This window comes from Rhinatrema bivittatum, chromosome 9, assembly GCF_901001135.1.
Source record: "Rhinatrema bivittatum chromosome 9, aRhiBiv1.1, whole genome shotgun sequence".
In the NCBI taxonomy this organism is placed as follows: domain Eukaryota; kingdom Metazoa; phylum Chordata; class Amphibia; order Gymnophiona; family Rhinatrematidae; genus Rhinatrema; species Rhinatrema bivittatum.
In genome coordinates this window covers 193,819,064-193,836,762 of record NC_042623.1, presented here as the reverse complement: position 1 = coordinate 193,836,762, position 17,699 = coordinate 193,819,064, and the positions used below count along the sequence as shown (strand labels likewise).

At 43.0% G+C, this 17,699-nt stretch overlaps 1 protein-coding gene across 1 annotated transcript in view; it reads right to left on the bottom strand.

Moving 5' to 3' along the window:
- The window catches only part of LOC115099211 (ephrin type-A receptor 3-like), a 272,744-nt gene that overhangs the window by 29,745 nt on the left and 225,300 nt on the right, over positions 1-17,699 (bottom strand). The window contains exons 10-12 of the mRNA XM_029616650.1: positions 14,096-14,157; positions 9,280-9,489; positions 4,540-4,689 (exon numbers count right to left, since the gene is read on the bottom strand). Of these exons, the coding sequence (XP_029472510.1) occupies positions 4,540-4,689; positions 9,280-9,489; positions 14,096-14,157 (422 nt within the window). The remainder of the gene's footprint in view (positions 1-4,539; positions 4,690-9,279; positions 9,490-14,095; positions 14,158-17,699) is intronic.

The window sequence follows — 17,699 nt, the reverse complement described above, 5'->3', positions numbered from 1 at the left end:
ATGTCGTCTAAGTAGACAACAACACATTGATAGAGTAGGTCACGCAGAATATTGTTCATCATGTTTTGGAAGACAGCTGGGGCGTTGCACAAGCCGAAGGGCATCACCAGGTATTCAAAGTGCCCATCCCAGGTATTAAAAGCCGTCTTCCATTCATTGCCAGAGCAGATGCGAACTAAATTATACGCTGCTTTGAGGTCAAGCTTGGAGAATATATTGGCTCCCTGTAACCTGTCAAATAGCTCAGAGATGAGTGGTAAGGGGTAGCGATCCTTTACGGTGATCTCATTCAGACCTCTGTAATCAATGCATGGACGTAATGTTTCGTCCTTCTTCCCCACAAAGAAGAAGCTTGCGCTGGCAGGAGACTTGGAAGGTCTTATGAAGCCTTTCTGGAGATTCTCCTAGATGACATTGCTTTATTCTCTACTATGGAGAGAGGGTAAACCTTTCCTTTGGGTGGTTTCATATTAGACTTCAAATTAATGGCGCAGTCGTATGATCTGTGTGGAGGCAATACATCAGCAGCTTCTTTTGAGAACACATCTTGGAAAGATGCATATTGAGGCGGCAACCCAGGCATCAACGGGGTAGTTGGCATGCATGGTATTGGAGAGACTTCCATCAAGCATTTGCCATGGCAATCTGGACCCCAACGTGAAAGCTCCAAAATGGCCCAGTTGAATTGTGGCATGTTTCTGCAGCCACGGTAGCCCAAGTACCAAAGGGTGCATGGCCTTCTCTAGCACAAAGAAAGAAATAGTCTCTGTATGAAGAGCACCAGTACGTAAGCTCACTGGTTCTGTAAGCAGGGTTACTTCAGCTGGCAAGGGCTCTCCATGAATAGAGGACAAAAGTAGAGGAGACGTCATAGTAGTGGTAGGAATCCGCAAATGTTCCACTAGACGTTTCAAAATGAAATTTCCCCCTGTCCCAGAGTCTACTAAGGCAAGGGTCTGATATTCCAAAGGCCCGCAGATTAAAGATACTGGAAGAGAGAGTGGAGGAGAAGGTGCAGTTAGACCTAAGAAGAGTCCTCCCACAGGACTTAGGTCTGCCTGTTTCCCGGACATATAGGGAATGTTTGAGCAGCATGACCAGCTTGTCCACAATACATACATAGTCCCAACCTCTTTCCAGTTCGTCTCTCTTTAGAAGTCAAATGACTGCGGCCCAATTGCATTGGTTCTTCTTCGCCAGCAACAGGACCTGGAGGTATAGGCCTGGGTACAGACTTGACTCGAGTCTCTCCCTGAGGTGGTCTTCTGGGGCTCTTGACCTCTTGAACCTTGTCGTGAAGTCGGCGATCAATCCTTCTTGCCAACTTCATCAGTTCTGCTAAGGTTTCAGGCATCTCTAGAGCCACCAGCTCATCCTTCAACCGGGAGTTCAGGCCTTCAAAGAAGAGGGTCTTCAGGCATCTAGGGTACCAATATAATTCAGAAGCCAACGTCTTTAAATCAATGGCGAAGTCTGGTAAAGGTTTATTACCTTGTTTTAGATGAACCAAGGTTGATCCTGCTGTCAAGTACCGGGCAGGTTCATCGAATACTGATTTGAACAATTCAAGAAACCCGGCAAGATCATTCAGGATAGGGTCATTGCGCTCCCACAGCGGTGAGGCCCAAGCCAGCGCTCTTCCGTCCAGATACAAAAGGATATAGGTGGTCGGCATACGCTGTAGGAAAATGGTTAGGTTGCAGAGAAAAGTGCATGCAACATTGATTGATAAATCCTCTATATTTCCACACCACCCGAGAAGCATGTTGGAGCAGATAGAGGCACTGTAGTCTTGACCGTCACTTCTGGCGGTGTAATTTCTTTATCTGCGGTAGTCGGTGTGTTCATCTGTGCATGTAACTGGTTAAAGGCAACAGTCAGGTTATCCAATGAATTCTGTTGTTCAGAGATTCGCTGTGCCAGGCCCAGAATGGCCTGCCTGGCAGCGAGCGGAGCCGAATCCATGGAGTTAGCAATCTGTTATGGTTTCAAGGTGTTGGAGTGGATTCTTGGGTACTGTGATGATGGCCACTCCCACAGGGAGGAGCTCCATGAGGAACCGCAGTACTAGGCTAGACTCTACACACAGACACAGAGAATTTGTATTTATTATACAGCTTGGTGGTACTGCCAGGGGGCGGGGCAGCAGTGAGGTAACCCAGTAGAAGTAGTCCAGGGCTCCTCAGCAGAGGAGAGCAGTCCCACACTCGAGTAGATGGTAGGCAGCGCAAGGTAGTAGAGAAAGTCCCGGATGCAGACTCCCAGTGCTGTAGCTGAAGGTGAGACAGACTGACAAGGTTAGTTACTCACTGAAGTAGATAGCTATATTGATGAAGATCCTGACAGGCAGAAGTAATTGAGTTGTAGGCACCAAGGCAGGGAGAGCAGGCCCTCGAAGAGTGAGTACCCGGTATCCCAGATATGCTTTCTTTCAGGTACCAAAGGGCTCCCGAGGAGCGGGTACCCAGGTTAGTGATGAATGACCTTGAAGGGCAGAGAGAGCTTCCTGCGGCAGCAGGGAAGCGGCAGAGCAGTTTAGACCGGAGGCATTCCAATTCTTGCTAACTCAGTTTGTTAGCAAACGAAGGGCAGGCTAAATACCCGGATGTCGTGATGTCACTCGAAGGGGACGCCCCCGAGGTTCCCGCCATGAAGTGGATAAAAATGTGGGTGGCATGCGTGCGTGCACCCTAGGAGGCCCTCACCATGACTCTCAACTAAGCATCCAAAACTTGGACGCACACCAAGGCTGCATTGCTGAAAGGACATCCTATAGAGGGCAGCCGAACACATTGGCAAAAAGTGCGCAAAAACACTGATGCGGCCTACCACATGGCATGCAGTGGAAAAGCCTCAGAATGGGGCCTAGCCACAAGAGGCTGCTCAACCCACCAGGCTGCCCCCTGTCCCTGGACCTCCTTCGGGGCAGGAAAAATGTTGGATCGACTCGCTGAGCTCAGAGACTGGGAAGGGGAATCCCTGAACAACCCTCCTTCACTGTCTCTGTAAATATCTCTCTCTTTTTTTTTTTTTAAATCTTACCTGAGCTCAGCTCTTACCAGCTAAGTACAGAAACAGTTTCCTGCTGCGGGGGAGAGGCATCTGCCATCACCGCCATGTTCGGCTTCCTGCACCCACTATCTTTAAGCTGTTCGGTCAGCTAAATCCACGCCAGCTGACAAACCAGCTACCAGACCAAAGCACACATCCAAGGGATCACGGAAATCACCTCAGGAATTCTCAGCTGGGGGAGAGACCATTTGGAATCACTACAGGAGAGAGGGGCAATCAATTTTCCTTTCAAATTCTCCTAAAATCTGAAGCAAGCCCCAGTAGGGAGATGCACGTCCACCATCTGCTGGAGACGGAGAATACTGGTAGACTAATGTCACTGCAGAGGTATATATACTGTGACGTCAGTTTGCTTCGTCTCCATCTGCTGGTAGAGATGCATAACCCACTGGATCTGGATTCATCTGTCTAGGCACTAATGTTGGGGTCTCAATACTAGATTTAAAGTCATTGAGGAGCTTGGCAAACCTCTGAAAACTGCTTAGGCAGTAACAATCTGGATGTTTAAAGTATGCAGCTTCTACAGATTTTAAAATAGCCGGAGAAACGTTACAGAGCCATCTGACACTTGGTGTTCATTGAAGAGGCATCTTTTAGCATTGTTGAAATAGAACATCTGAAATTCAAAATCTATTTTATAGTTACTTTGTGTTCAACGTCTACAGTATAATAATTCTTAACTTGTCAAGTGTTTTCCAAAAACGTTTGCTGCTTGCCACAAAGGTTGTTGTAACTTTCATGTTTTTATCTTAGTGTGAATGAGAGAGAGAGGATGTGTTTTTGATATGCTGAATGTATACATATTTGATATGTGCTTTATAAAATGTTTACAATATAAATAAAAGTCATTTATATACTTTGTGGGTAGGAGTAATAAATCCTTAGTTTTGAAACAGGGGGAGGAAGGTTATTGCTTGTGTTTTACGTCTGTATCTATCTCTCTTTCTATCTATCTATCTATATATTAATATATATAAATATCCTAACAAAAACAGTGGCCTTAAGTGGGAACAGAATTGGGGTATACACCACAAACAAGTTCCAAAGGACAGATTGAAATAAATAAATATCTAAAAGTCTTGTCCCTCCCATTTTACTGTAATTACTATTTTTAATTCCATTTGAATGTTTGCATTCCTGATTACTTTCCCAGCTTCTCTTAGCTTTTCCAGATATTCTTGCCTGTAGTTTATGAATGCCAATCTTTTCTCCTTTACCTTAGTGGCCTCTTTTTCCTCTTTCCTTAATTTACTTTCTTAATAAAAAGGTTAGTTGCCCTTTATGAATCTCCTTTTAGTTTTGCTCACTGCTCTTCTGCTTCCCCTAGATTTTCCCATCCAGCCAACGACTCCTTGAGATATGCCTCCATTTTAACAAAATTAGTTTTCCTGAAGTCTATGGCCCTTGTCTTATTAAAACCTCTCACATAATCACTGAATTGATTGAAGGAAAAACCAGAGAACTTACATCCTGATTGGACATTTCCCAATAAGGCCGCTCTCCATAGGAGATCACCTCCCACATGACTATTCCATAGCTCCAAGCATCGCTGGCAGAGGTAAACTTGAGGTAGGCGATGGCTTCTGGGGCTGTCCATCGGATGGGGATCTTCCCCCCCTGAGGAGAAAAATCCAGTTTCAATAAGAAACTACACTAGTGAATGTCGGCAACTATCTTAAAGTTAGCCAGCTAACTGGCCTGGCCAGACATACAGGGTCATTTATCAAATAGCGTTATGGCATTTTCGCATGTGTTAAGCACCTTTAACACATGCGAAAACCCCTTAACGCATGCGATAGCACAATGACGTAGTGTTGTAATGTGTTCTCAAATCTCCTGGAGCACCAGCCGAGAGAGAGAGAGAGAGAGCACCTAGCCATAATGCTCTCACACTAGATAGGTATTTATATCTCTACGGGTAACATCAAGCTAGGTTGAGAGAACATTGCACAAATCTCATCTTTGAGTGAGTTTTCTCACTCTGAAGGTCATCAAATCTTCACAAGAGAGCACTGTTCTGTTCGTACGTCTCACTTTGAATGTCAAAGTGGCCCCTAACCCCCTACACTAATACCTAAACCTCACCTCGAGTTATTAGGTGGGCCTCCCATAGAGATATAAATACCTATTTAGTGTGAGAGCATTATGGCTAGTCTCTCTCTCTCTTTCTTCCCCCCCCCCCCCCCAAGATGGTCCCCCCAGTGATTGTATGATATCACATGCAATATTTATGCATTTTGATAAATCCAGGCCTTAGCTGGCTAAATCAACTCTTCTCGATTACGCCCCTGGATTGCCCCTAACTTATCTGGCTAAATTCTAGTTATCTAACTTATCAGTCGGCTAGAAGTTAGCCAGATATGTGCCCAAATATTAATTTAGCTGGTTAACTTCTGAGTGAGCCGGCTAAATGCTTTTGAATATGGACCTCTGTACTTCTGTTTCTCTCCTGTCGTCTCTGTTGGTTATTTGCTCATAGAGTTATGCAAAGAATTTTTTTTTCTCCATTTCCTTTCATTCGTTGTAGGGGGATGAGGGGAAAGTTTCATTTCTTTTTTTTTTTTAATTTTAATTTCCATTTCTGGTAGCAGCCAGCCCAGGATTTTCCTCCCTCACCACATAATCATGATTTAAAAAAAAAACCAATAAAACAAAATGCAAAGCCTTTCCAGCATCTATTAATTTGCTTGTTGGGTGGGTGTTTATCGAACCACAATTGGTAATCACATTAAGATAAACCCCGTGGGAGGAGAATGCTCTGATGCGGATTTGCAAACACGGTCATGAGTTTTCAGCCTGTCTCTAAACCAGGCCCATAGGCCGGGATTAAAAAAAAATTCAAGTAGTGACAACTTGCCTTTGTAGAGAGGAAGAGATATCTCCATTTTTTAACAAAACAGCACCAGCCTCAGCAGCATTTTGATTAGAGTACCAGTGGGGCAAGAGTGTCTGGGGATTGCTTCTGCCCCATGAAGATGAAGATGTTTACAAGTGCGGGTGAGCTGGTGGGGGTGGGGAGTCTGGATGGGTAGCAGGACTGGGGATAAAGCCTGGCGGGATGCTGATTTATTTTTTAGAAACATGATTTTTGTGGCGGGGGATTGGGGCCCCAGAGCTGGCTGCTACTGCCTTTTTTTTTTTTTAACCAAAATCAAAACAAAGTTGTTTTTTTTTTCACAATGTAATGAAACAAAACATAAAATTTCATTAAGCAGATCCTTCACTACTTATATTCATTGTAGTGAAGGTGATCACTGAAAAAAGACTAGGGGTTCAATTTTCAAATAGTTTAGTCTCTTTCCTTTGGATATTAGGCACCTAAATTGGCTGCTTTGAAAACTGCCTAGTTCAAAGTACCTCAGTGGGCAGTGCAAGTCAATAAGGTTCACCTACTGCACCTAATATCCTTGCACCGGCCCCTGGCCACACTGTCCATGTGGGAAAGCTTTGGGTCAGTGGCTCTCCCACGTCTTGGCCAGGGAGTAGTATTTTTTGGGCCCAAAGGAAGCAGATAATATGGATCTCTTCTGGTCCCCCTGCAGGCAGAGTAGCACCTGGGTTACCATAAAACCCTCCAGGTTTATTTAACCTGCCTTACCTGCATTTTCTTGCCGCACACTGTAAATTTCGAGGGCAAGTCTTTCTTTGCTTAGAGAAGGGCTACGTTTAAAGAACTGAAGTGATTTAAACATTGGGCTAAAGCCCCAGAGTATTTTTGCATAAGATTTTGCTTGCCAAGTATTTTTCCTGTTGAATTTCCGATGTTTCAGAAATTGCAGGGCATAGGGAGGGTCATTTTTGAAAGAGTCTGCAAATCAATACAAGCAGAAGCTTGTACAGTACACAATCCGTGAGAATGCACTGGAGTGGGGAGTGAGGGGAGGCTGGAGAAGTAGAAGCAAGCTAGAGTCACAGAAAGGAGAAAGTGCCTGTGGAGTGTTAGCGTGGCTTCTATCTGAGGTGGTTCGGGCAGGTTTCTGAGAGAGGCAGCTGGCTGCTGGGGAACTGGTGAGTTTCTTGGAGAGTGGGAAAGGGAGGAGGCTAGTGCAGCCTGGGGATAGGGCTAGCAAGCAAAATCCCTATAGAATGATGTAATTGCATTAGGGTGGGGGGATGCCCTAGCGAGCACATGAGCAGTAGCAGAATGCGTGTGTGTGTGTCTGAGCCACTGGCTGTGGTGATATGGTTGTCTTTTGTTTGCCAACTGGTTAAAAGAGCTGATTGGTTGGCAAGAGTAACACCAGGCCAAATTCCTAGGGGGAGGGAGCCAACCAATTGAATGAATGGAAATAGGAGTGAATCTCAGTTTGCTCACCAATAGTTTAGGGTACTCTACTTAGTTATTTAGGAAAAATCTGAAATTAATTTTGGAGATATTTTGGCTCAGTTCTGCCAGGCTCAGGGCCAACTGATGCACCTCTCAAGGTTCAGCTTGACGTGCTTTTGGGAGCTGATGAAGCATGTGCTGCACAGAAGGCATACAAAAGGAGCCAGACAGATACGCTGTGGGCTGGTTTTGAAAACAAATCCCATTGATTGATATTTTCCTACAATCCGCCCCTAGTGGTAGCTCCTTTTCGTTATTCGGCTGATTTATTTTGATCTGGCAATATCTTCCTTCTCCTTTGGCCTCCAGCTTAGTTAGAACAAGTGCTGGGATCCTGGTGCCATAAGCCTTCATTGTCAACTACCCTAGTATTTCCCCCTATTTTATAACTAGGGACCTTTGTTTTCAGTTTTTATTTTATTTTTCCTCAGAATTTAAATATTATAACAAAGAAGTCAGTGGAAAAATTACTTTGTTATAACACACAAGAAAAAAAACGGTGGAAAAGCATTTTCCACTGATTATTTTTTTGTTACGGCATTGAAAAGCATAGAAAAAATGAAAATGAAGGTCCCTATTTATAGCCCCTCCCCCTAGTATACCAAGTACGGTCATTATAGCAACAGCTCTTGTCCAGAGACCATACGCCACCTCTGGAAACCTGGAATCAGGGACCCCTGAGTCCAGCCACTAGATGTCACCCTTGTGATGACCAGGAAGGCCTCTTCTCCACGTCTGGAGAGCTGTCAATGCTGCCTCTGTAGCATCCCCAATCCCGGCCAACTTGGGGAGCAGAAGAATTAGCTCAGAGATCAAACTGGGGATTTTCCGCATAACAGCGTGCAGCATTGCCAGTAAACCACCTTGCTTGCCCTACTAAACTGGATTTAAATCATGGAACTGGAGTTAGATGATCAGATAATTGCAACACCACTGAGACATATTCATCCAGTCCTGATTTAAGAGCAGAAACAACAATCAGGACTTCCAACCATAAAGAATGCGGGGATTTGTACTCCTGTTTTTGTTACTGAAACCGTAAGCCTATAGAATCTGGCATGCTCTGAGAGGCTAGTTAAAATGTCAGGACTGAAGTTTCCAGCTTAGTATTCATGAAACCCATCTGATAACCCAAAGCTTAAAGTGCGAGATTCTGCATTTTTAAAACAATCTGGACCAATTGCACTTTGCTCTTCAGTAACAGCTAGAAGCTGTAACAGATATCAGATCAGATACTGGTACAAAAATAACAAATCATTACAGGCGCAGCCCTGTCTGTCTCTGCTCTTACATCTAGGTTGGAAATAAACTCTTTTCATTTAGCTTTCATTAACAATGAAATCTGTTTAGAGGTCACACGCGCCCATGTTCTCCTGTAAGCTAATTGGGTTTATTGGCAAATCGCTTTGTGATGCAAGCTATAAAGTATGCTAGACATGGAGTCTGTGATGGTAAAGAAGTTAGAACTTAAATTCATTAAGCACTATGTTTTTTTTTTTTTTAATACGTTGAACTGAGTCTTGCACTGCACTCAGAATATTTTGATAGGATTCATTCTACAGCATTGGTCTTTTATCCAAGAGCACTGAAGAACTATGTTAGAAAGCTCTTCAAAATGGAGGTAATCCTAAGACTTCCATGCCTAAAAACTGCATTAGCCTGATTTAAAGCACCTGCCGCTGAGTGCCATCTTAAGGGAGACCTGCTGCATCACAGGGAAAGCTCTTTAATTAGAATTTAGTATTATCTGCAATGACATCAGTGCATATCACGAGTCATAAAATGGCCGCTGTCTTGCTCGCATTTAGAACAGAGACATGGATTTCTTAGACAGCTCCATGCACTTGGACACCCCCTGCATCATCAACGAAACAACTTACTCTGGTAGTGTAAGCAGCCTCGGGATCATCTTCCAGCACCCGGGAGAGGCCAAAGTCAGAAACTTTGCAGACCAGGCTGCTGTTGACCAGTATGTTCCTGGCAGCCAGGTCCCTGTGTACATAGTTCATGTCTGAAAGATACTTCATTCCTGAGGCGATGCCGCGTAGCATTCCGACCAACTGGATCACAGCGAACTGCCCATCATGTTTCTAAAAGGAGATTAAAAAAAGAACCTAACTAGAATCAGTGCTAACAACATCAGTTCAAGACACTGTTGACCTTCTGAAAGACCTGCAGATGGTGATTAGTCTTAAGAAAGATTTGCATCTATTGTGTTCAGATTCTGGTTGGTTGCAGCAACTCAACCAGGGCAATAACAATATTCTATAATTAAAGAGCATTCAGGGGAACAAACTCACCTGAAGTCAAATATCTGGAGGCCAAGTTCAGGGGTGGAGTATGGGATACCACAACAAGGGGTTAATATGAGACCAATATCATCCATTTACCTGAATGGTCACTTCAAGATTTTGGAAACCTGCAGTCTCCTGCAGGTCAGTAGTGTTTGCAGTGAGATCTGCTATCTCACAAATGACACTGTCTGAGCTGGTTGACAATCGTTAGTACATTAATGGCCTGATTTTAAGATGTATGTGTGTGTAAATTTCAGGGCTTACGGGTGTGCCACATGCATTCTACAGTGGGTCCGGCCACGCGCATAACCCCTGATAGGCGCACAAGTGACAGGCCTGCTGAAAGGGGCGGCCCCAGGGGGCGTGCCGGAACAGCGCCATTAGCCACTGCTGCTCTTGAAGGAGCAGTAAGGTAGAAAATAAAAAAACATCTAATAGTTAGGTAGGGGGAAGGGGCTGGGAAGGAGAGGGGGAAAAGGTAGGAAGGTTAGGCAGTGGGGTAGGGAACTTGGGAAGCCCTACTCGCGTCGCTGCGCATTGCTTTTCAAAATCCCCTCCCTGCGCACGCGAGCCGCCCCCCTGCAGATGTGCGCACGGATGTTAAAATCTGGTGCGGATGTGCACGCGGATATCGTGCTTTATAACGTGTGCGGTGACACGCGCATGTTATAAAATCGGCACGTCCATGTGCACGCACAGGTCTTCAACTCGACCTCTTTGGGGGCAATTCTTAAACAGCCCCTGGGATCTGCAAGCTAATTTTCAAAGGAAAACTCCCCTGACCTAACCCAGCCCCCTTAACCCCCACAGGTAAAAGTACAAAGGCATGCATACTTTTACCTGCTCTGAAGAATGGGGGGGATGAGGGAAGAACTTTCAAGCCATATTCAAAAGCATTTAGTCTGCTAACTCAGAAGTTAGCCGACTAAATGAATATTTGGGAACTTATCAAGCTAAATTCTATGCGGCCAATAAGATAGCTGACTAGAATTTAGCAGACTACATTAGGGGTATTCCGGGGGCGAATTTGGGAGGAGTTGATTAGTTGCATTTTAGGGCTTACATGATAGGGTGAGGGGTTAGAGTCAACTGGGGGGTGTGCAGGATGAAAAACCAGAGGAGTCTGGATGACCTTGAGATTGAATGCTTACATATGCGTGTTAAAGCCGGCAAAGTCCTAGGGAAGATACACGAAATAGGTTTGATCAAGTAACCTCTTAAAATTAGGAGTACTTATGGCTGCTGTTGAGATATAGTTTTTACCAGCTATGTTATATAGTAGTTTATTGGAAATTATGTGTATTGCCAATTGTCTTCATGAGATTCAAATTTTGCAGGTTACGTTTTGCTCAGTGATGACATAAGTTGAATGTATTTTTGACAGGTTAATTGAACTCTACGTGCTTTAAATCACTTTGGGTGAGTTATGCACGTGCATGGCGTCTTCTTGACTATGGAAGGTTTACCTCATTCTTTTTTAATGCTTGAGAGTGAATGTTGGCAACTGAGTGGAGTCCATGTAAGGTCGGTATGTGTTTTTACAATGTTCAATACTGATGATTTTGATATATTTAAAATATTTAAAAGATGTATTATTAGTTATGTTATTATATTATAGTTAATGTTTTAGTGAACTATTTTGAGTGGTGGGGAAATGATTATGCATTGGTGCAATAGTTAGTAGGTAAGTGTTGCAAACAGCAGCAGTATCAAGGGTCAATATTGGCAAGGAAAAGGGAACTATTTAAATATTTATTTAATATTTATTAATAGTTGAGAAGTAAGCCGCACCCATATTTTTTGCAGCAAACACATAATTGAGAGTGATTTACTTCAATAAATATGATCAATTGATCAAAAGAATATCTGTTAGAAAATACAGTGAATTGAGATTCCCCTGAAGAAGCCATATAGGTGAAACAATAGGGCCCATTGTTGGGGCAATATCAACGGTTCCCATATATGTGATTGTGGAAATCTTGTGGGTAATATCAACGGTTCCCGTATATGTGATTGTGGAAATCTTGTGGGTAATATCAACGGTTCCCGTATATGTGATTGTGGAAATCTTATGAGTAATATCAAACGGTTCCCGTATATGTGACTGTGGAAATCTTGGGGGTAATATCAACGGTTCCCGTATATGTGACTGTGGAAATCTTGGGGGTAATATCAACGGTTCCCGTATATGTGATTGTGGAAATCTTGGGGGTAATATCAACGGTTCCCGTATATGTGATTGTGGAAATCTTGGGGGTAATATCAACGGTTCCCGTATATGTGATCGTGGAAATCTTGGGGGTAATATCAACGGTTCCCGTATATGTGGTTGTGGAAATCTTGGGGGCAATATCAACGGTTCCCGTATATGTGGTTGTGGAAATCTTGGGGGCAATATCAACGGTTTCTGTATATGTGATTGTAGAAATCTTGGGGGCAATGTCAATGGTTCCCATATATGTAATTGTGGAAATCTTGTGGGTAATATCAACAATTCCCGTATATGTGATTGTGGAAATCTTGTGGGTAATATTTTTATTACCCACAATTTTCACTCTAGACAAATAATGCTGCCACAGTCCCCCCTCCCACCTATATTATACCCCACCCTCCCCCACCCCCTAGCCCCCCCAGCTCCCTACCCTGCCTCTGTACATAGTTAATTAAACTCTTCATATATTCTATATTAAGTAATGCTAACAAGCATGTTATAATAATATTATCTTGTAAAACCGTTATATGTATGTAGCCAGTTACTCAGTTAAGCTGTTATAATGTACCATGTCATTAGATGCCTTAGACATCTTGTTATATGAAAACAGATGTGATATGCCAGATCGAATGTCGGTATAGAAAAATAAATAAATAAATAACTAAAATAATATCAACGGTTCCCGTATATGTGATTGTGGAAATCTTGTGGGTAATATCAACAGTTCCCATATATGTGATTGTAGAAATCTTTGGGAGTTGTTCTTCACTTTCTAGTTGTATTGTGGGTGACATAGAAGCATAAATGTGTGGTATAACAATTTGTTATTTTAATGGCATGTGTGTTAATTGTGGTATAAATGTGGGGATATATTGGGTTTATATGAGCTTTTCACATTGTTAATACATATGTAAAATATATGTATTTAAGATGTGTTAATATTTGATTTAAGATGTGGCAAAAGTAATTTATGTAGTACACAGACTTTTCAAATACTTTTCAAAAAATAGGCTGTGTATTCAATTCTGTATATTGATTTAAAATAAAATGTTATGTTGTTTAGTATACTTTGATTGTGTTTAAACTGGAATTCCTTTTCTGTACTGATGAATTGTATTGTGCCTCTATATCATAGTAAATCCCCAACAAGTGACAGAGGAGCCAGGAGCTGAGAGACTTCCTTTCCAGAGTTATCCAGGTTCAGGAGCACATGGCTGGATCACCGTCCTAAGAGAGTAAGTTAAGTAATCTAAACTTTGCACAGAGAGTATTTTAGCAGAGGAGGGAGAAGGTTTATTTCCTTGCTTTTTGTCACAAATTCAGTTTCTCATCTTAATTGTTCAGCCTTTCAGCCGAAGTTGAGCATAAACCCTTGCTGGCATTTACTGGGAAAGAGAAACTGGTAGACCGTGGTCTTTCTGTAAGAAACTGAAACCAGGCCCGCTTTCTATTTAATACCATGTAAACCACTTGGGGAAGCTCCCAGGAGAGAGAGAGACTCCTGTCACACACTGCAGTCCTCATCCTATTTGGTTTGTCATCCAGCCAGCTCCACCATCAAGAGGGACTTCTTCATTTTCTTGATTGTTTTATTTTCCACATAATTTTGTGTTTGGGACAGGGTGTGCGCCCTTTATAGACTGGTGACATTGGGATGGATCTGTTCCCCTCCCTCCCTTTTGAGCGCTCAGGGGTAAAGGCAATTTCTGAAAGATGTGAGCTTCACTGCTTTTCCCCCCCTCCTTTCTCTATTAGTGTTCCTTATTGTTTTTTACTCTCCATATGAGTATGTTGGTTGCCCTAGCTTATACCCAGTGTTATTTTTGCATTGCTTGATTTAAAATAAGAAAACTGCACCTTTATATTATACTTCACTACTGTTCTTTTCCCATTTAATGTTCTGGCTGGATTTACTTTCTACTTATACAATACTAATAAAAGGGTTGATTACTGTTTTATTCTGATGATTTTATCTGGATTGCTGTGCTAAAAGTCAGAGGTTGTTTGAGAAAGGCACAGAATTGTGGTATCGGGGTGCCTGGGACCCTGTCTCATCCCCCACTCAGGCTACGAACCTGAAGATGAATCATATCAGTAAATATCATTTCTCATTCATAGGGGTGATTCATAGTCCGGACCAAGGAGGGGGGGGGGGCACATTAAATAAAAGTTTAACTAAATGTACTTTACCTTTAGGAAGGAATCCAGAGAGCCGTTCTCCATGAACTCTGTTATAATCATCACAGGCTTACCTGCAGGGAGAGGAAGGCCACGGCTTACACCAGGGTTTTCAGAAACAAAAAAACATTCTGAAACTTTGGGGAAGTCCTCAGGCTGCAAGCATAGGAATTATTCTTCACAAGACGGGTAGGTACCGCGTGGACGGCAGTAACGTGAGTTTTCCTCACCCAGGCTGCCTCCTCAGAGAACAGATACAACACAGGGGGAAATCAGGCAGACGAGATGGGACGGGGTGGGGGGGGGGAGGGGGAGTGGAAGGGATCACAGTTCAGGGGGAGGGACAACAGAAGGGAAAAGGGATAATGCTCTAGCTGTCCCCCAGCTATTGCTTTGCCCAGTCTGTTGTTTTTTCTCAGGACATCGGGGACACTCTCCCTTGACGGATTTAAATGAAATTTGGTAGGAGAGCTGAAACCACAGCACAAGATTTTCCTACTAACGGATCGATACTGTAAAACCGCGGGAGAGCGGACGAACGCCCGCTCTCCCGGCGCACGCACCGGCCCTTCGCCGGTGCAAGCGATCCAGTATTCAAATGAGGTGACGCGGTGCAAACGAGGAAAAGGAGGCGCTAGGGACACTAGCGCGTCCCTAGCGCCTCCTTTTTGTCAGGAGCGGCGGCTGTCAGCGGGTTTGACAGCCGACGCTCAATTTTGCCGGCGTCAGTTCTCGAGCCCGCTGACAGCCACGGGCTCGGAAACCGGACGCCGGCAAAATTGAGCGTCCGGTTTTCGGCCCGACAGCCGCGGGCCGAATTCAAATTTTTATTTATTTATTTTTTTTTAACTTTTTTTTACTTTTGGGGACCTCCGACTTAATATCGCCATGATATTAAGTCGGAGGGTGCACAGAAAAGCAGTTTTTACTGCTTTTCTGTGCACTTTCCTGGCGCCGGAAGAAATTAGCGCCGACCTTTGGGTCGGCGCTAATTTCTTAGAGTAAAATGTGCGGCTTGGCTGCACATTTTACTTACTGGATCCCGCGCGCATACCTAATAGGGCCATCAACATGCATTTGCATGTTGAGGGCGCTATTAGGTGCCGCGGGTGGGCCGCGTGTTTTCCTCCCCTTACTGAATAAGGGGTAAGGGAAAACACGCGTCCAGAGCAGGCTGACAGTGCGCTCCGACGGAGCACACTTTACTGTATCGACCTGTTAATGTCATTAAAATCTGCCAGCTAAGAGTGCCCCAAATACAAACAGAAAGTTCGACAGACATGGCAGAAATAATAGGCATGCTGCTTAGATGAAATGCATCCAAACTAAGAGGTTTGCAAACAATGGGGGTCATCTACCAAGCAGCGTTAGTGTTTTAACTCACAGTAACTGCCTTAATGCGCAAGTAACACTCAGCATTTCAAATACCATGTGTTATCATCTCCCCCCCAAAACCTGACGCAACACCAGCGTTGAAAGAAGCTGATTCGAATGCTACTGAATGCAAAGCAGCTCATTACTAGCTAACCCTATGTGAATCAAATAATGTGGCTTGCCTCCGGATTTGCAGGCCGTGCTATTTGACTGAAAGCTTTCCCCAAGAGCACTGGGACATTAACGCCTGTTCCAATGCTCCTGGGCTCTGCCCTTAAAGAGGCCATTTGGCCCCAGAGCTTTCGCCTCCCTACTGAAGTGTCATAATTAGTGGGGTTCCTGTGAGACCTCCCCTCACTCCCCACCACAGAATTATGAGGTGAAAGTGTAAAAAAAGAAAACAACAAACAAACCAGATTAAGAGCTCATTCAGGATTCCCACCCTTCCCTTATTTGTAAAAAAAAAAATAAAAAAAGATCTGACCTCCTTCAGGCATTCCCAACTCTAACCCTGGAGCCCCCATCCTCTTACAATTGTCCGTAGTGGTGTAGTGGTGGCTGCCGCAGTTGCCCTCTAGGCATGCAGGTTGGCGACTCCCTTTCCAAAATGGTGCCAGCAAGCTTTGCTCTTTTCTTGGTGGCCTGAGGCCAGCTGGTACCATTTTGGAAATGGAGCTGCCGTTCCCACAGAAGGGAGGTTGCAGCCGTCACCACTACACCATGCAGCTGCCGACAAGTGGAGTTTCTTTCCCATGCGATATTTTACCACTGGGGAAAACACCACATGGTTCACAAACTTATTGAATGTGGAGCTATATTAAATAGATCAAGAGCAGGAAGGTAGAGGCTGAATGCCAGTGCATACATGCGTACGGTCTATATTGTCAATAGTTGGGCCTATCAGTGCTGTCAAAGTCTGTGATTTTGTTTGATTTATGTCATTGTTAATTGAGTCTTATGTAATTTATGTAATTTTATTACATGTGTTTTCATGAACCCTGCCCCGAACATAGGAAGGGTGGGTAATAAATATTTCAAAATAAACAAATATGATCACTTTTCTGAATGTGTGTGCTCATGTCTTAGAACTGCTTGATGACTGCAATGAAGTGTGTGGTGTGATGATTGGAGACTGATTATCTTATCTAGAAACGGAAATAATAAATAAATAATAATAACAATAGCACTCATAGGCCTGTAATCGCACCTTCTCTACAGCCTCTCCTAGTTTATGGAATAGTCTGCCCCTGTTGTTTCATCAGGAGATTGACTAGAAATCTTGTAGGAAACAAAAACATATTTATTTAGGTCAGCATTTGCAGACTGTGATTGACCTTCTTACTGAATGTAGGATACATGGGCTTGTTTAATATTAATGATGTTTTATCTTGCTGTTTTATTATGTATTTGTAACTGTCATGATTTGATGTTTATGTTATCTGGCATCCGCTCAGAACAGATCCTGGAAGTGGGAGGAATATAAGTAATGTGAACCTTTTATTTTGAATACTTTTCCCATGTGGTAGCTGTAGGGTACTGTGAAAGGTCTGGCACAACTTGCATCGTGGTGTTTTGCAAGGTTTTTTTTTTTTAATTTGTAATTTTTATTGCTGTCAATCATAAACACTGAAAAAACATTATTAACAAAAAGCTGAGGCTAAACAGCATTATCATTACAACTCATAATGTATAATTCAGGATATATATATATATATATATATATATATATATAGTGTAAAATGTATAGTGTAGAACTCCCCCCCTTCCCCCTTATCATGCTACACAATTTGCAAGCTTTTGGTCCCTTTTCTTCTGTGGGTTTCTCTTTAGAAGGTATTCATCTAAGTTAATTCCTTTGTAGGGAACTGGGTTTTAATCTTGTAGACTAATTTTATATCTTGGCCTATAGTTTTTATATTGCTAGTGTTATTGTACTTTGTTTAGATTTATTACAGTATTTTTTATATTTATTATGTCTTAGGTTTATTATAGTAGCTTGATATTTTATTGTATATTATTTTAATTTGTATCTTATGTGAAAAAGAGTATGTGTTTTATTATGCTGTTCTTTGCATTGAGGTGTGTTGGAAAGGCGAATATGAAGTGTAATAAGTGAAGAAATAACTAGAGCTTACAGGATAAACCAGATAATTGTTACCTGTCATCATCTACTATGCCTGTTACTATGTTACTGTCAAGGATACTGAGAAGCAAAGAAGCTGCTGAAGCAAACGTCCAGATT